General features: G+C 39.3%; 1 protein-coding gene across 2 annotated transcripts; it reads left to right on the top strand.

Annotated features, from left to right (window-relative positions):
- Window positions 1-692: 692 nt before the first annotated feature.
- ppm1ba (protein phosphatase, Mg2+/Mn2+ dependent, 1Ba) lies at window positions 693-19,717 on the top strand. Of its 2 annotated transcripts, XM_085296398.1 has the most exons (7): window positions 693-1,115; window positions 10,325-11,234; window positions 11,841-11,958; window positions 13,180-13,294; window positions 13,525-13,582; window positions 17,892-17,908; window positions 18,728-19,717. In XM_085296398.1, coding segments are annotated over exons 2-7 (1,191 nt in total). In that variant the 5' UTR covers window positions 693-1,115; window positions 10,325-10,352; the 3' UTR covers window positions 18,729-19,717. The 2 variants fall into 2 exon arrangements, with proteins under 2 accessions (XP_085152524.1, XP_085152523.1); XM_085296397.1 differs by lacking the exon at window positions 17,892-17,908 and having other exon boundaries at window positions 694-1,115.
- Window positions 19,718-20,080: the final 363 nt, after the last annotated feature.

Below are 20,080 nucleotides of genomic sequence, written 5' to 3'. Positions count from 1 at the left end.
TTGGCCACAATATTAAAGCCACATGTCTAATGCCATGAAGATGTCCTGTATGTTGACAAAAGAGTTTGGATCAGTTGGGGTATGGACACCAGATCCCATGGTTGTTCTGTTTGGCAACTGGATATTTAGATCCTTTACTTCTTGTTCATTGCGAGGAGAAGCCTCCATAGACTTGCAATCTTGGTAGTTTGTATGCAGGTCAGAACCTAGTGCTTTTTGCAGGGTCCTGCTAGGGGTAGGCACAGCCTTTGGGGAGTGCCATGTGTTGCTTGACCTGTGGCTGTGATTAGGTAATTGGTAACACTGATACTTTCCATAGCTCAGTCCCATGAATATTGTAGCTAAAGGAGTAATTCTCTTTACTCCATTTGTCCTTGGCTTTAATATTGTGGGGGTGATCAGTACTAAGTGTTACAGGGCAATGGAACTGGCAACAACTAAATGGGGTGTTGCACCGTTTTTATCAATTACTTCCGAACTGTGCTATTTATGGCACGCAGGCACCTCTCTTCTGAAAACAGCATATGATCTGAGGAGAAATTATAAATCTCATAATCTCACCAAAGGCAAATAAAAGCTGGATTTTCACAGTTTATGTTTTTAGAGAAACAAATTGACTGGTACATTAGCTGACCAATCGTATCTCAGCTTCGAATCAGTTTTTATCCAATCACAGAAGAGAGCGATAGTCTTGCCCCTCCCAAAAACTGGATGCTGAAAAAGAACGTCATCTACCTTTTTACGTTTAGCTTTAGCAAAAATTAGCTAGGTGTTCAATCATAGATAAATCCTGCCGAACCAAGCGTATTTTCTTTTGAACCGACAGCCTAAGTAAGAGCGATATATTTGGCGCTCCCTGGTATTACAGTGCCAAACATGTATGTAAAAGCCTTACGTCGATGCAGAGACATGTTGAAAGGAGAACTGGTCGTGTGAAACGCTGACTAGCTTACTCAAAGCTAACTGACGAACAGGGGCCGAGAAGCGAAAGTGGCTAATATTAAGGACTGCTAAGCCTATCACAACAACGCTGGGTGTCTTAGCATTTCTACCGTGATCACGAGAAGAGGGGCTGATAGAGGGAGACTGAGAGTGAGAGATTCCTTTCATACGCAGTAAGTAACACTTGGTACTCGGAATGAGCAACGAATCTACACTGGCTAGCGACCCGCTAACGTGTAACGTTAGGCAAACAGTTTGACAACTGTGAACTTCGCTAGCTGGTTAGCTAGTGAAGTTAGCTAACCAGAGTGGCCTCTGTTTTAGGTAACGAGAATCGAGAATTGGCTTGATTTTACTTCAGGATCTCAAAGTACCGTTATTTATATGTCTTTATTTGGACAGGGAGTACGATATTGTCGTTGACGCCGGTGTAGCCACACTTACTAACACGCCCGAGCTCCATTCAGGTGATTTTCACATTAATTGGAGCGTTTCACGCACTTGTCAATATTCAAATGGGTTATCAGCATCGCTCTGCTGGCGGATTAATGATTATCATTCCAACGTTTGGGTCTATCCATGTGATCCGAGAAGGTTTGGTTTGTCTTTATTTGCTTGTGGCATGTGTCGACAGTTTTTCTCCACTAAAATTATTTTTAATCTGATTCATGAATATTTGCAACAGGTGCGACTTACGTGGAACTAGTTTTAATGTGTGTTATTCTGGTTACTGCTTAGCATAAAGCTAGCTTTTGTTTCAAACGTCAACATATTGTTTACTAACAATGTACGTAGTAGAGTCTAGGTTTATGCTTCTATTCCCATTTGCTCCCATGAAGCTCCAGTACAGGGATTAACTTGTTTTATTGCCTTGTTGTGGGTACTTTTATTGGGTTGTTGGTGTGTGTGGCAGTGTGTTTGTGTGACGGTGTATTCCAGAAATGGCAGCAGCATCAGTGGCATGTTTGTGTTGGCACCTTGATGTGAAATCCTGCAATAGCCATGCTCTTTTAGCCTATGACTGCACTGGGTGCATGGGCTTGTCCAAAGGCCTTTATCTATACCCATGTGGTTACGTTAGTGTGAACTGAAAGGGTTCACACGCAGATGCATGCTCAGATGTAGTGGCAAGCCTTGAATAACTGAGAGATTAATTTGTGTTTCTGCTTATGTCTCAGAACAGGGTGATAGTATTGGTTAAGATTCTTGAATCAGCTTGTGGGGTTATGTAAATGCTGTGCACGTGTTTTTATAATGTATCCCAAAGGAACTGAAAGTGGTTTTAGTGCATGCTTAAGTACTCCTATGTTTAAAGTCCCTCATCATTTTTGCCACTTCTGAGAGTTGAGAAATGATGAGAAAACAGAGGTACATGTACACAGTGCAATGCAAAAGTATTTGCTCCCTGTCTGATTTCTTAATTTTTTTTAACCCATTTTTCACATTTACATGTTTCAGATCATGAGACAAATTTTAATATTAGACAAAGCTAACCTGAGGAAATATATAATGTTGAATCAAGAAACCACTTAAATAGAACCTGTCTGACAAAGTGAAGTAGGCTAAAAGAGCTCAAAAGGCAACACATCATGGTACGATCTAAAGAAACTCAAGAACAGCAGAAAAACAAAGTCACTGGCATCTGTCAGTCTGGAAAGTGCTTCGAAGCCCTTTCTAAAACTTTGGGAACCTAGCAGACCACGGTGAGAGCCATTATCCACAAATGGAGAAAACTTTAAACAGTGGTGAAGATTCTCAGGGGCTTTCGACCAAAATTACTCCAAGTGCACATCAGTTACTCATCAAGGAGGTCACAAAATAACCCAGAACAGAATTGCAGCACACTCTGTAAAGTCAGAGATCATGATTCAACAATAAGCAAGCGACTTCTCTGGTGGTTTGTTGCTTCAGGATTTGGACAATGATCCAAAACACACCAGCAAGTCCACCTCTGAACGTCTCAAAAAAACCAAAGAGAAAATATAGGTTTTGATGTCGCCTAGCCAAAGCCCAGACTTGAATCCCTCTGGTGTCGCTGAATTAAAACAATTCTGCAAAGAAGAGTGGGACAAAATTCCTCCACAGAAAAAGCCTCATTGCCAGTTATTGCTGCCAATGCTGGCACAACCAGCTAATAGGTTTAGGGGGCAATTACTTTCACACATAGGGTCAGGTAGGTCTCAGTATTTTTTTTTCCTTAATAAATTGAATCATCATTGTATTTAACCAGGTTATCTTTGTCTAATATTATAAGTTTGATGATCTGAAATGTGTTACAAAAGTGGAAGAAAAAAAAAAATCAGGAAAGGGGGGGGCACTTTTTCACAGCACAGTATATTGCAGAGAAAGCACCTGCAGTCCAGTATGACATGACACGTGTACTTTCAATCGCTTTGGTCTGGACAGACATCCCCATCATCTGTTCAAAGGACACTTGTTCCAGGAAATTGACAGCTTCAAAGATGAGTCAGCAAAGAGAGGGGGGATCTGTTTGTTTCACTTGTCAAATTTGTTTAAAAAAAAAAAAAAAATCAGAAACTTTTTTTGAGGTAAAGTTGTTTTAATCTTTTTAATCATAACTGAGAACAGTGTGTTATACCAGCTGTTCACTGCCTTCTTTATAAAATCATCAAATGTGGATGTGGCTAATGGGTACTAGCAAAAAGATGATTCATGGCTAAAAGTCAATATAAGCACATTAGTAGAAACTGTATGTTGTGGATTTTCTCTTCAGAGATGGACTCAATTGTAGAGTTAAGCTATAACAGTCACAGCTCAGTTTGTTTTGGGTTTTGTTTTTTTTTTTTTTTATAAATACTGACTAGCTGCATGTGTGTTTTTATTTTATTTTATATAATTTGTTTTTGGTATTGTGATCTAAGGTGGTCATAGCTTTCTTAGTTAAACTATGATGCCTTAAGCTTCAACTATTTGCCATTGCCATCTTGATATTTTGGTAAATCTGACAGTGACAGACATTTAACAACTTATCAGTCACAAGTTGTTGGCATATGCCGAATAATCGTCCTTTCCAAACATGAGCATAATTTGCAAAAGTTCAATTCATGATGCCCCTGGAACTACTGTCAGTCTTCAGAATGGATTTTACTTAGTTCATACAACAGCAGAGCTGTTGGGCTCTGCTATGGGGTTATAGCAAATCTCTCCAGGTAGAGGATAGGAATATAAATCTGAACACAAATAAGATTTAAAAAGAAAAGTGAATACTTTGGGAAAGAAATATGACCAATGGTTACTTTTGAGGTGGTAATGCAGCCATGTCAGTTCATAAGAATAAATCAACAGCACTAAGGTGTTTCCTTTATTGAGTTAGCTTTGAAGTTGATGACTTCCATGCTTCCTTTAAATATGTTGCATTACAGTATAGTTGTTGGGTTAACTTTTTGTTTCCTAACTCCACTACTTTAGTTGTGTCCAACTAAAGAAAGGGTGCAGCAGTGGTATATTGTCATGGGCTAATATCCCATTCAGGCTTTTACTTTTTACCTTAATTTCCCCTTAATCAGCTCCTCAGCATGGTACAGCACCTCTACAGCAAGCTACACTGCTACCATGCTGCATTTCCTATCAGTCTAATATTATCATCATGTCTTTTTCCCCACACAAAACAACAGTACAGTAGTTTAGTAAGGTGATGCTGACTTCTAAGGGTAGATTGGCCATTATATCACACACTGTACCTTTCATGTCATCGAGTCAGGAGAGAGAGCTGTAAGACATTAGTAATAGTTCACTGTGTTAAGCCTGTGGTCTGCATTTGACGAGCTAATCTCACCCTGCGTGGATCCTATCAGCAGCTGACTGTTAAATTGAGTTAACTTGTTAAAGCTATCCTGAAGCTGAGAGTGGTGGTTTTTCTGGGGCGCCTCAAACAGAAACCAGTGGGGAAAAACATTTTGGCCTAGTAAATCATAGCAAATCCCGCCTCTGCTTTTTTGTCACCTTCATAGACTACATGAATGTTCAGACATACATACATGTGGTAGTTCATGTGCAGTCACGTCTGGCCACTACCACTGTTGCTATGACAACCACTCAGCTGCCACTCCAAGCTGGGTAGCCATGGAGACATCAGACTTTGGGTGACATCAGTCTGTGGTGTACAAATTACCTATGCTGGTATTTATTTTTAATGAACACCAGTGGCCTGGGGAATTGGCAACTGCCAAAGATTTAGGCTTTTAACCAAACGGCAATTATCAGGACTGTAATAAAATATTTTTAATGAATTAAAAAAAATAGTTTTAAGTGGTTCAAACTTGAATGTGTATCATATGCCAAAAAAGTCTATTTTTTGGCATATGATACACATTCAAGTTTGAATACAGACTCTGCTTTACCTGTGTAAGCAGTCAAATGTTAAAGGCCCACTTTGAGCCAGGTATGGTACACATGATGTGTATGTAGTTGCAGCATAGGTGAGAGCAAATAATGTTATTTGGTGATTGTGGAAATTGCTTTGATATCTGCTCAGTGTTGTGTGTGACCGCATTTGTCGTCAAGGTAATAATTCAAGTGTTCTGGACTACTGATGCTTTTCCTCCCTTTGATATGTGATCAGTGACCAAGTGTGTTTGTCTGTCATGCACCTGTTGAATATCATCTAAATTTTGGAAGTCACATCAAACGCTTTGATAACAAACCATTGGCAAGGTAAAGAGGGAGAAACTTGGATAAGCATTATTTATTTCTTAAAGATCAGAAGATTAAAAAAAAGAATTCTTTTAAAGAAGGATTCTTTATAAAAATTTAAAACAGATTAGACTCCTTTCAATCATTATAGAAAGCAGAAGTTTGAAGGAAAAGTATTTTCTTAATTTCAAAAGTTTATCCACTGGTTACATCATACATAATTTAAAAAACCCAAACCCTTGATCATTACAAAGAAGGGATCTTGTGGTTGTTTTACTCTGGGGTGTACTTTGCTGGCTTCTTATGGGTATGCTTTAGGGTTGGGCGATTGGACGAATATATCGACTATTGACAACAGGCTGAGCCTATCATTGATAGTTTTTACAAGGGCCATTTATTTATTTATTTATTTACCCATGAGTAAGTTTGCTAATAATGGTGGAGCCTAATAGAAGCAGTCAACAAAAAAAAAAAAAAAATGATAGCGCTGTTTTAACAGCACCCTCTTTCATCTGCGAGCAAATGCACCCTCTTCAGAGTGTGCCCAAATGCTTGTTGATAAAGCTACAGAAGCTGGTGATAGCCTAGCATACTTAGCTGGATGGTGGACACGTACATGCTCATGCAAGTTAGTCGTGTTTGAGTACTTTGCTCACACTATATGTCTGCACAAGTGGTACACCGCTTTGATTACATCCTTATGTTTACCTCTTTCATCTGGTTTAAAGAAAGCCAAAGAAATCCCAAATTGGTGACTTTATTATTATTTTTTTTAGTGCTGTCAGCATTAACACGCTGTCATCACGACTAGCGCGATTAACAGTGAACCCATCTGGAGCGTAAACTGAGTCAAAATCCCTGAAATGTCTCTGTCAACACATTTCGGCAGTTTGTCCAAATTTTGTTCATTCTGCGCTCCAGATGGGTTGAGAGCGTTAAAATCGTGATGACCGTGTTTAACCCGCGTTAATGCTAACAGTATTTTTTTTTTTTAGTTAGTTCGTCTATGTTTGGACTTCTGTATTGTAAACGCGCAAATCAGTCCGTGCATGATTACATTGCCCCACCCATGCGCGAATACATCACCCATCGGCGGAAATTTTGCAAACACTGCCATATATATCTTGCCAACTAATTTCACCTTGTATCAGCCAGCAGCCACTTGCAGTTGGTTGGGGAATATGTGTTTTTGAGATGTTACAGGCAAATTTCTAGGACAGTAGGACTGGAGCTTTTAGCTATAAAAATTAAATGAGATGCACCTGCCAGTGCACAGCTCAAACTGTTACTTGATTGTAGTGCTGTCACAATTGCTCAAAAATCACATTTGCTTATTATTCATTCATTAATTCCAAAACAATTCCCAAAGAACCAAACTATTTGACTGTGCGCTACTTTGACACACAGTAGGGCTGTTCAATTAATCAAATGTTAATTTCAAGTACAGTTTTGGCTTCCAGCAGTTAAACAGCATAATATAGATAAAGTGTGATGTGTGAGTGAGGTGCATGCTGTCAGCCTGGCAGTGTAGCGTGATATTAGTTGTCTTTGAAGCCTTTCTGTTCTTTTAGTTAGGTGGGGGAAAGATGAGTATACAAGGCGGTCTAAATGCTTCATATGTAGATGAGGGTGACTCACTCACTGAGTCCCCTTCATCTATGTCTAGTTAGCATTCATACGTGTCATTTTGTTGATGAAATCTGTGTTTTTTAGATTTGACTTTAAATCATAAGTTAATAGCAAATAGCGGGCACTTATCTATTTTTATTTTTTGAGAGGAACCTTTTAGCTCTGTCCACATGTACATTACCAGACACCATCCTTTGAGTATGCCTGCAACTTACTTGTAAGTAGCACTTATTGATATTTTCAGATATAAGGTATGGGTTATTGTGCAATTTCCGTGGCTAAGATTCCATTAAGCAGTGTGACAATCAATAAGACTGTAAAAGTTAATGTTCTCTCATTGCATAACCAATAAACAGACTGGATAGAGAATTTCTCTCTGCTATCCAGCAGCGTAATGCTGCTGTGCATTTAGCTAATGCAGGTGCAGTTATTGATAGATAACGCATCCTCTTGAACACTCTGTGAAGTTTGTTAATGCTTTTTGAAGGCAGTTCTGGCTACCCAGAGAAGCTTTTAAACTTTCTTCTGTCTCTTTAAGGATAAATCTAAGTAGCTGCTATTTGTGGATGTGGTGTGCAGTGATCACCAATAAGAAATAAGAAACAGTTGATATGTTCCTTAAGCCTTACATAGAAAGTATAAGAAACACAGGAAGAAAATTTCCAGCAACTCAAAAGTTAAATATTCTCCTTAAATATCTGTGGGGATATTTGTAGTCTTTGTGTTTTCAGAATATGCCAAAGCCATGTGAGATTTGTAAGCTGTTTATTTTGGCTAAAGAACTTTTTTTCATATCACCCAGCACTAGTTAGAAGAGGAGATGATGGCTGTAAAGCAGTCAAAGATGGGTAGATACCAAAGAAATGGTAACATTTCAAAATCATGAATATATTGCAAGAGAACACTATTTGTCCTCTCCTAGTTATATTATGCAAATCTTTATATATTCCTTCACGATTTCTACAACCTTTCCTAATATCATTAGTAATCATGAAGATTGAAACTTTAATATTGTCCAGTTAGTTTTTCTCAAAAATTAATGGTTGGTATGACTGGCAGTTATCCGTTAAGGTCTTTCTAATACAAATCTCTCATGGATGGTTTGGAATGAGTCCGTCTGTATTTATCATGTATTGATTAGAGCAGGGCTATATGACCAAAAATAATTATCACGATATACATTTGAAAATTTGCGATAACGATATAACTGACGATATAATTGACACTAGACAAAATACTTTACAACTCCACAACTTTATTAGTGCAAAAAAACCCAACAATGTATTTTCACTTAAACAAGCAGCTGTTTTTTATGTGCATTAAAGTTATATAAAAATTTAACAGTGCAAATGCAAATTCCTTGCTGACAGTTTAACCAAAAGGCATTTCCAGTGGAAATTGGCCGACATATCCTCAGCATAACCATGTATAATATCCACAAAACTTAAAAAGAGGTTATACACACACAATACGGTAATATTATGTTGAAGCACAGTACGCATCACTGCGCGAGGCTCCTGCCTACGATAGCCATAATGCTCCGACAATCCATCAAGCGGTGCGGGTCCGTAGCTTAGCAAAGTTGTACTAAAACATTTGACAGATTTTCGAGCGCCATGTACCACATAAAATCGTTTTGAAGTCAGTAAACAAAACCAGAATTCATACATAAGGCACACGGGATTATAAGGGGCACTGTCGATTTTCAGAAAAATCAAAGGATTGATTTTAAGTGTGCCGTATTTTCCAAAGAACACTGTAATAATGACAATCCACTAGCATGCTCTACCAAAAATAGTGCTTTGTTGTGTATCTGACGGACGAAAGCTAAACCAGTGCCACACCACTGAAGTTGCAGCATTTTTACAAACCAATTCTGGTTCATCCGTTTCATTCAACGAACTGCTTTCGCCCTTCTCATTCTCCGTCGCCGCCATGCTTTTTCCGCCATGTGCATATGAAAACACAGGCACTGCGCATGCGTGTTTTACCCATATTCTATCGCGATATTTCATTTTCTTATCGTTGCCCAACATTATACCGGTATTACCGTGAATGGTATGATATGGCCCAGCCCTAGTATTGATGCTGATAAGGGTTGTGACCATACTGGAATATCAAAACGTGATACTGATACTCCGTACTGTTTTTGATACTCAAGGGAAAATGTAATTTCATTTGAGATGGTGATGGTAAAATGCAGGTAATATAACCAGGTACAACACAATAGCTCACACATCTAAATAATTTAGTTGTTGTAGAAGGAAAAACAGTATGCTAAAGCTAAAACATGGTATGATTTATGATCAAAAAAGTTGATTGCTGTAAAAGATATAACCACTCACTACCTGCATTTTAAAACTGACCACACAGCTGGCTAAAACAAAAAGGAAATGAACACATTTTAATAAATTGTTGTAAAAGTAGAAAAGTTACTTTATTAATGATAACAGGGGGCTAATGTGGCTGTTGGGTAATTGCTAATGGTTAAACAAACGGCTAATGTTAAAATCTGTGCCAGTCAGGTTAACGTTTTTAACTCTTTAATACTGTATTGGAACTTTAGGAATTTAAAGGGGTCAGTAAAGTGTTGCTCAGTGTTATGAATATTATGTTAATGAGGTGAGGTGCGTGTATGTCTGCGTGCAGCAGTGCTGTGTGAAGGTATGCATCTGCTGGACGAGGCAACAAAGTCACTGTTTGTATCAGTGTTATTCCAAATGAGTATCTAATTCAATATTAATTTTAGTGTGAATTAATATCTGAGTATCAAGTTTTTTGTTTTGTTTTTTTGACTACCCAAATGCTGTTGTATATAAACTGAATGCAGTGTCAGCAAGCAACTTTCACACAATGCTACTGTAAATCTAGTAGAGATTGAGAACACATTATGAATAGTGATAAGTTATGTGCTTTACTTGAAACAGCATTTTCTGCACTTTTCCTGAAATCTACCAAACACAGTCTTGGCAGTGAATAATTAAGACTCTGTATTGTAATCTACCAGCATAGTAGAAACATAATTAACTGTTCAGTACTGATTTATTGTCTGATTTTCTTTCTCTGTCCCTTGTTTCTTTTTGTTTTTCCTCTCCAACAGCTAGCAGTGGGTCTCTCAGGGCAGAGCCATGGGTGCGTTCCTGGACAAGCCCAAAACAGAGAAGTACAACTCACATGGCGAGGGCAATGGCCTGCGCTATGGGCTAAGCTCCATGCAGGGCTGGCGGGTGGAGATGGAGGATGCTCATACAGCTGTGTTGGGCCTTCCAGCCCTTGGTATGACTGACTGGTCCTTTTTTGCTGTGTACGATGGCCACGCAGGCTCTAAAGTTGCCAATTACTGCTCCAAGCATCTTCTTGAGCACATAATCACCGCTAGCTTAGGGGCTGGAAACACACAAGGCTCTCAGTCTGGATCAGACGGCTCCAACGCTTCAGTACCAGTTCCGCCTGCAGTGGAGGCTGTGAAAGCCGGCATCCGGACAGGCTTCCTGAAAATAGATGAGCACATGCGCAGCTTCTCCGACCTTCGAAATGGCATGGACCGCAGTGGCTCTACGGCAGTGGGAATTCTTCTGTCACCTGATCATTTCTTCTTCATTAACTGTGGGGATTCTCGAGCAGTTCTCTACCGCAATTCACAGGTGTGCTTCTCCACACTTGACCACAAGCCTTGCAACCCACGTGAGAGAGAGCGCATCCAGAATGCTGGCGGTTCAGTGATGATTCAAAGGGTTAATGGGTCACTGGCTGTATCAAGGGCCTTGGGGGACTATGATTACAAGTGTGTGGATGGTAAGGGTCCCACAGAGCAGCTGGTTAGTCCTGAACCAGAGGTGTTTGTGATGGTTCGGGCACCAGAACAGGATCAGTTTGTGATTTTAGCGTGTGATGGAATCTGGGACGTTATGTCCAATGAGGAGTTGTGCGAGTTTGTGAAATCGAGGCTTGAGATCTGTGATGATCTGGAGAAAGTCTGCAATGAAGTGGTGGATACCTGTCTGCACAAGGTATGTACTTATTTGTTTTGGAGTTTATCATTTGTATATTTTGCTGTGACATCCTCTGCTTTCTTTTGACCTATGGAAATGTACATGTGTAGAAAATTTTGTCAGCAAGATGTCCATTTGAATTTCCTGCCAGAGAAGAACACTATATGATGAAGAAAGTTTTAGAGAATGTGTTTTTTTTTTGTTGAAAAAGAGCTATTTGTAACTGCTTTAATAGCTCAGTAAACTTTCCCTTACTAAAAAAAAGGAGACAGAGAAATTGTTTTGGCAGTCTTGAAAACAGGACAAAGTAAAAATGAAAAGAATGAAGTACAGAGCTTTGAAGTACAAAATGCTTGAAAGATGGCTTCAAGTCTTGCAGGTTACTCCTTAATCCTGACCAGCAGCTGTTATCTGCTTGAATTCAATAGATAATAGAGGGGGAAAATGCATTTTATTGCTTATTTACTGTATGTTTTTGATACCGTCATGTTCTACTTGGCCCTGAGTTACAGTGCAGGTTATTCAGTCACTTATTCCCTATGAAAAATGCAAGCTATACAACATCTTCTCTTAACCTGCTCTTTCTTCTCTTTCTTTATTCGTCTGTCCTTTGGCCTGTTTTAGGGGAGTCGGGATAACATGAGTGTTGTGATAGTGTGTTTGCCCAATGCTCCCAAAGTATCGGAGGAAGCTGTGAGGAAAGACACTGAGCTCAACAGTTACCTGGAGTCTCGAGTTGAAGGTGAGAGTGGCTGAATGGAGAAAAATAATGTTTTATTCAATGTATTTATTCAACGTATTAATTGTCTTTGTGTGAATGAATTCTACACATAAAATAGGGTATTGAGGGGAAGAAAATGGGCAGCTGGGGATTTATTGATAACCTTCCTTTATACGTTTTTTTCCCCCCCCATATTTACACTCATCTTATTTCTACTGAAAATGTGCATCATATCTGTATATTCCCTCGATTGACCTTGCTACTTGCTATTGTCTAACCTCCAGCCAAATTTGCTCAGGCTCACAGCAGAAGAATGACACCATCATGACCTCCTTTTCCACTTCAGCGAGCATCTCCCCTCTTTATTCTCTCTCCGTTCCTCTCCTCCCTTGCTTCACTCAAACATTTACTGTCTTGTTGGAATGAATTTCCTTCTCCTTTCCTGTACTCTTTGCCCATTTCTTCTTTCTAATTGCAACCCATATTTTTTTTTTATGTCTCTGGGAGCACAAGACCCTTTGAATACAGAGCAGCCTTTCTGGTCAGCTCTCTTCGTTCGCTATGTGCTGTTTGAGATGCCGGTCACTTAAGAAATACATTTATTTATTTATTTTAGCTCTGAGGAATAACTTAAAATGAATCCTTAAAGTTTTTGTTTTTACCTGTCTGATACCAGTGTCATCTTGAAATAAAAAAAGAAAAGAAAACTAAGGCCTTAAAATCGAACCGTAAGACTCTGAAATTGAGATTAAAAGACAGGTAATTATTTTATGTGTTAAAGTAAGTTCATGTTGGCTGAAAAGCACTCTAAAATGGGTCAAAATCATTCCACTTTTGAAGGTACAGTTCAGAAGTTCAAACAGTGTTTGTGTAAAGCAGGCTAGATGCTTGGCTTAGGGTACTGTCTAATACTGGAAGACAGAGGAGAGAGGGAATAGAACAAAACAGAGAGGGAGGAATTCTCTGGCGGAACATTATCTTGGCCTTATGCCACTCCCAACTCAGTTGCAGGCCTCTTTCTGTCACCATCTTTCTCCCTCTCTTCGTCTCAGAAATACACTGGCTTCCACAAATTGACTTGTATGTTTTCCATCTTCACTTCCTTTCTCCTCATTTGTCAAATTTTGGTCTCTGTCCTTCTGCTGCTCTGCTCTCCCTCCTCTGTCTTTGCACAGATGTTCATGGCTATCATCAGCTCTTTTAATACCGATTTGTGTAACAACATGTCTGCTGCTGTTTTAGAGATGCTGTCTCGGCCAGGGGAGGAGGGGTTTCCGGATCTGGTAACAGTGATGAGAAACCTGTCCACTGACAGCGGCATGCCCCCTCTGCCACCAGGGGGTGGTCTTGCCAGCAAGTAAGCACCATTTGACATTTATTAAAATGTATGATTAAAATATGAAAGTGTTAAACATCTGTAATACTTCATTATGTGCTCAGACAGTGATAATTACAGAAATGTTACAATTTGATTTATTTTTAACAGCTACACCTTTACTCCACTTAGTCTTCCACTGTCTTGTAGCTTTGATTGATGGCTCCAACCAATACCTTATGAAATTTTTGGTTTCTGTGTTCCACTTGCAGACGCAGTGTTATTGAAGCAGTATACAACCGTCTGAACCCATACAGGGAGGAGGATGGAGTAAGTATCAGTATATAGAAACGTAGGTGCTTTGTCTTTGACCATTTAGACATAAAATACTAAAAATGTTGAGGGCACATGGCAAATTTGAGATTTCAACTGTCTTATGTCTCAAGTTTCTTTAACGTATGACTTTAAGTGCACTTAGTTGGCTGTAGTTGTACATTTAAATTAACAGTTGATCAGCTAATTATGTAGTCACAGAGTATGTGTGTACGCTCTGTGTAGCATATTCCCATGAAATACCAGTGGGAGATCTTCTTTTGTTAATCTTATGTTGATTCATCTCATGTGGTGGCCTAAGCTGGTGATTTATAAACAAAGTATAAAATTACTGACTTAAGATGTGGCTTTGAGCCCATCCCCTTTCAGTTATGTTAAATGCTGTTTTTCTCTACGCATGGTGCAAGATGATACAGCTTTGTCAGGAAATGTTTGAGTGGAACTATGAAGTTGCAAGTGAAGACATTCATTTTCAGGTTATCTGCTTCAAATAGGCTCTTTTTAATGGTTTATTTTATTTGCCTCCTCTGCTTGGAGCTTTCTTTATCCTAACACTAAAGTGTATGAAGACACTTTAGTTAGGCTTTTAAGTGGAGTTATCTGACACTGGTATGAGAAGTTTTCCCATGTTTGAGCATGAGAATGTGATATGTACGCTTCTAAATTTACTTTGCTGCTGAATGGTAGACGTTGCAAATTTTTTAAATTTGCCAATAAGAACACAGGCATTCACGCTCTCATACTGACACCCATTCACATACTGAATGAGGTAGTAAATCTACAATAAAATAACAGCAGATAAAGGCAAATACTAACAGCAAATAGAAGAGAAGAACATCCACCATTTAAAGCGTTCAAGTTTAATGTTTAATAAAAGGGTTTCCCCTGTAAGCCTGGTTTTCAAATGTTGTAGTGGTTGTAAGTGACAGGAGATACTGTGCAGTGACTTTGACAGTGCTGTTTAACTCATTACATTACCTTCTGCTTTTGCTACTGGCAGACGTTTTCCACTTTAGTCAGCATTTTAAAATTTGTGTCCTCATATTCGCCGTTGACACATGTAGACACTGTTTTATACAGCATGTGAATAAAAGATGGAATCCAAAATTATGTCCCAAGGAAAGTAATGACTTACTTTTATTTGCCAGTAAAGACAGACACCCTTTGTTACTGTGAATTTTTTTTTTCTACAACCATAGACTGTATATGAAAGATAGCAATGGATATTTTAGTTTCAAACTTTGCATTTTAAATACTTCAGTGTAAGCATTTTGGCTACCACAACTTTGGTGTTGGAGGCAGAAGTGACCTTATTTGGACAATAAGGGTGTGTACTAAGCTAGCAACTGGCAAACTTAGTTGACAGTTTGTAGACTGCACTGGTGCAATACACACTCTACTGCTAATTAGTGCTAAATAGTAGACTAATAAAATACTAGGGTATGAGTTAGAGCTGGGCGATATATCGAGTTTTAAAAAAATATTGATATATTTTTATACGAGATATAAGATGTGACAATATCTTTTATATCGATATAGTCTATGTTACGTTAAAGCTATACTTGTGGAGCCGCAAGTTTGCCTCTCTTTCGTCCACTTTTGTCTTTACGCAACGTTACTCGGCCTCGCCCCTCCTTCACTGAATACAACTCCCCCTCCTCCCCCATCGCTTCACCTGCAGGAAGCGACAAGACGGACACGGCAAATCTCCGTTAATGAGTTACTGCGCATCGACCCGTGCGTGGGGCTGGACGCCGTCAACGTGTTAGCTAGCTAACCACGCTAACGAGCTAACCACGCTAACGCCATGCAGCCCAGAGGCGCTGCACAGCCTAAAATCCTTTCATTTTCTCAAAAGTTGACAGCGCGCCTTATGTATGAATTCTGGTTGTGCTTGATGGCTGCGAACCGATTTTATATGGTACACAGCGCTCAGCAATCTGTCAAAAAATGTTTTAGTACGACTTTGGTAAGCTACGGAGCTGCACCGCTTGATGGACTGTCAGAGCATTACGGCTACCGAGGAGCCTCGCGGAGTGATACGTACTGTGCTTCAACGTAATATTACCCTACTGTGTATAAGGACCATAAATGGCACCTGTTAAGAGACGTGGTTACGAAGAGGATTTCAAACTCAATGCTGTCAGTCACAGAGTAGAAGTTGGGAACAGAGCAGCTGTGAAATCTGTCTTTGTTATTGTGCTCAGCGTCTTTTAGTTTACATTTTGACTGCACAATTGTGAGCTTTTTGTTATGCACAAAAACAACATTGTTTTCTTTTATTTATGGAGCATTATTATTTAATAAATGCTCATAATTTATTTTTGAGTAAATTTTATGTACATCTATGCTCTATGTTAATAAAAGTGCCTGTGTGACATCTGGGACACAGCTTTGACTAAGAACTCTCTTTTTGTTCTTACTTTATGGCTTTAAAAAAAAAAAAAAATCGAGATATATATCTTATATCGCCATCTAGGTAAAAAATATCGAGATATGAATTTTGGGTCATATCGCCCAGCCCTAGTATGAGTAAACAACACTGAAGGACAAACACACGGGTTGTATTACACAAGCTGTGTTATTTGTCAGATAATAAAGGCACCAGCAGCACACACAGGCTGTTCAAGTTATTGACTAAACTTAGTGACTGATTTAGATTCTGTTTGTGGAATTCTGACAGGGGATGGTAGCTAAGATGGCTATTTTCATACCCTAAATAAACTGAGGGGCTGTATGAAGCACCAGTGTAAGAAAAATAAAGATTGTTTTGAACTGTGAACCATGCAAAGCTGAAATGAACATAATGGGTCCAGTTCACTTGAGGTGGATTGCATAAATAAGCTTTTCACTAATGTTTATTGGAAAGTTTAAAAAATGTCCTGGTGTTCTTTTCTAACTATTGATGTAGCTTCATGTTCTTTGAGGTAATGGATAGTGTGTTATTGACTGAGGGTGCCAAGGCACTTGTTGAGCCAGGTTTTTAACCTGCATCTATATTTGCAGGTTACAACACATAAGCTCATTATAACCATAGAGTAGGAAAAACAATCAGTTTATATAAACAGTATTATTATTGTTGTCCTCTTTCAAATATAGGCCTGTTTCTCTATTTCTATTATTATTATTATTGAGGTAAACTGTTTGAGTGCTTATGAAATGTTTGCACTCCAACAAGTTTTGTCCAAGGGTTCCGTGTTTTCTACAGAGATGGAAAATACAGAATTTTAAATCTTTGATTTTGCAGCTGTTGTTACCTGCCTGCATGTTTCACACAAACATGTTCTTTGACAATCACGACATGAAAAAAGGGGATACATAAAGAAGTTAACTGCACAATTAACTGATTTCTTTTTCTTTTTTTGTGGACCCATTTATTTTATTTTAAAAAGAGAGAAATGTTTGATTGTTTTCACTATTTACTTGCCACTTAATTACTTTTGGTATAGTACGAATGGCCATATGGGGGGGGGGGGGGTCTGTTAAATTTATGAAAATATAGTTAAAAGTCCAAAATTTATGTCTTCCTTCACATTTATCATAGCCGTCCAGTGGGCCGGATTGGAGTCTGTCTGTGCAATTTTGGCCCCTGGGCCTTATGTTTGAGACCCCTGTTGCAGTAAATGGCTTACAGTATTGCATGTGTGAACTTGTAAATGTTTATAAAGGATTGACAAATTTTGTGTCTGTGAGAGAATCTCCCACTGAGATTGAGGCCACTATCGTATTGTTTAGAATGATAAGCACTGCAGTGTCCTTAAAGAGCTCTACCTGCATATAAGGGGTCTTGTGTGGTGTGGGTGTGTGTGTCCTGTTAGCTGGATGTGATATTTGCCTCATGGTGTTGTCTTGGATTTTCTGTAATGAGTTAGAGGTACTGTGATTGTTTGCTTTGTGTACACATAATCATGGAAAAGAAATGCACACATGAAACGGATATTGGCGCCCCCTTAAAACCACAGTGGGTAGGTTCTGTGTGTGACTGTACACTGTAACAAAAAGTTTTGAGTGCTACCACCTGCTAGGTGTTAGGAGAAAGAAACAAGGCTGCTTGTCATAACATTGTCAAATAGAGCCATCCTAGTTTAACCTCGGCAGGTTTCTTTGTCTACATTAAGTGGCTAAGCCGTCCTACACAGCTGCTAGAAAGAAGCATGTCATAGTAGCTCAATTAGTGCTGGTTGCACCCTTCATTTAAACATATTTTGCACATGGTGTGTAGTAAGGTACGCACCTGTAGTCACATACACATTGACAAGGGATGTATCTATTGTCTAACTGTGTGTTCACCCTCTGATTAACGCAGCCCTCCTGTTTCATTTGGTAAGTGATCACATATATAACTGTTACACCCCCACCTCCCCCTTTTCCAACCCCTCATCTACACACATGCATACAACCACACTTGCACACATGTGTACAAACACACATTCTTACAGGCATGTAAGTGGTGACCTGCTACACAAATCCTCCCTGTCACACCTTCATCTGTCTCTACTCCCTGCTCTGATCTGCTGTCCTGCATGTGGAGCTCCATTTAAGAGTTTAAGGCGTGTTCATGTGGACGTCTGTAGACATGATTGTCGAGGTCTGATGAGGATGAATGATAAAGGTGTTTCTAGTCCTGTCCGTCCCCCCCTCTCACGTCACAGGCATACAAACACGCATGCACTGTTCCTACACGCATGCATCGCTGTCTCACTCAGTCTTTCAGCAGCTGCACGCAACTATACAACAGTCTGTGTTTCTGTGTCCCTCCTCGAAATAAGACGGAAGGCCTTGGAGTTGTTTTGTTGGAATATGTTAAAGAAAGACTCCGGAGACTGAGGTTGAAAACGTTTACTGCCTCACGCTGCTGTTGTAACAGCATTGTAAATATATTGTGTTGTTTCTTTGTTGAGTTGTGTTGGTCATAAGGAAAACTGACCTTCAAGTCTGGGTTTGGGGGAATAAATCCTTGAGTTTTACTTTTAAAATGTTTTGTTTAGGTTTTTTTTTCTTTTCTTTTTATAAAAAGTCTTTTTTTTTTCTCCCCACCCTTCTCTCCTTCCTTTGTTTCCTGGCTTTTCTCTTATTTCTTCTTCCTCTATTTTACTCTCCTTTGCTTCCCTGTTTTCTCCTCTCCCTCTTTTCCTTTTGCAGAGTGGAGCGGAATTGGAGTACCACTGGTAGCTGTCCAGCACAACTGCCTGATCGAAAATACAGGACCACTATTCCACATGAGATTACATTCATTGTCACCTTTTAATTTTTTCTGTAATTCATTCCGCCCCCCACACTGAGAATAACTGAAGCTGAAATCTTGGTTTTAAAAACACCTAATGTGGAGGACTACAAAACTGTTCTTGTTCCTTTTTTTAAAATTTTTTAAATAGACAAACTATGGGGGGGGGGCACTGCGTTCATGTTCCGACTCCAGAACTACATCTACAATATAAACACAGCGAGGAGGAGAGGCCAACAAGCACAGTTTCTCTTGCCCCTTGTTTTCTTTTTTCTTTTCTTTTTTTTTTTTTTTGTGGATTTGCAGAGACAGAGGTCACAGGTCTGAATCTTTTAGGGTTCTGTGGTGCCTTGCTTAGACCAGAGAGAGAGGGAGGGAGGGAGAGAAAGGAGGACCTCATAACTCGCCAGCCAGCCACGACCAAAACCAACCACTTGTGGATTCATTGTAAACACTGAGAAGGCTTAAAGTGGTTTGTGGCATTATTTGTTTGGAAGTGTGAACTTTTTCTTGCACCTGACGGGGAGTTGATCGACCACACAAGCCTGCAACTCAACTACACACCTTAAGCTATACTGTCCAGTTCAGGATCTGGGCGTTACTGGTACACAAACAGGAGGCAACTCTTCACTTATTAATGGACATGGCTCACTGGAGATCATCTTACAGAACTCACAGAAATGTAATAAAAATAACTAAATGAATCACTATCCAAAGACCTTGAGGTTAAACCCTCAAATTCAGGGTCTGAAAGCCTGAGAATCCACACCTGACGATAAGGGGAGCACTTATGTGAGAGACTTTCTGGCACCAAATCCCAGTTTGACTCCTGGATATTATGTCCAGACTTAAATGGGACGTGGACTGGTTTGCCCAGCTGCAACTACATTAAACTTGAGCGTGATAGCGACTCTCTTGCATGTCTGCTTACTTTCTGTCTGCTCATCTCTTTCAGGATCTTGTCACTTGATTTGTCACTCTTCCCTTCTGTCTGCCTTATTTTTAAATTTTTTGTTGTTTTAACTTCAGTTTCTCTGCTGCGTCATGAGGCAGAAGAGACTCAGCTCTCATTTTGCATTTGCAGACAATGCCAGAATCATAAGCTTTTGAGCCTGCTGTTGTTGAAGATATTATAGAAAGATAGAAACTGTATATGAAATTCATAAATATAAAAAATATATATAGGGAGATATCTATATAGACAGAAATATTTTGATTTGTTTGTTGTCCCTTAAATTCCCAGCCATGGTATTCATTGCGGCCTAATCTGG

Source organism: Mchenga conophoros, linkage group LG13 (genome assembly GCF_057382185.1).
Source record: "Mchenga conophoros isolate Kocher_MC1m ecotype Shallow Benthic linkage group LG13, M_conophoros_male_GT1.1, whole genome shotgun sequence".
Classification (NCBI taxonomy): Eukaryota; Metazoa; Chordata; class Actinopteri; order Cichliformes; family Cichlidae; genus Mchenga; species Mchenga conophoros.
This window is presented reverse-complemented; position numbering and strand designations above follow the sequence as displayed.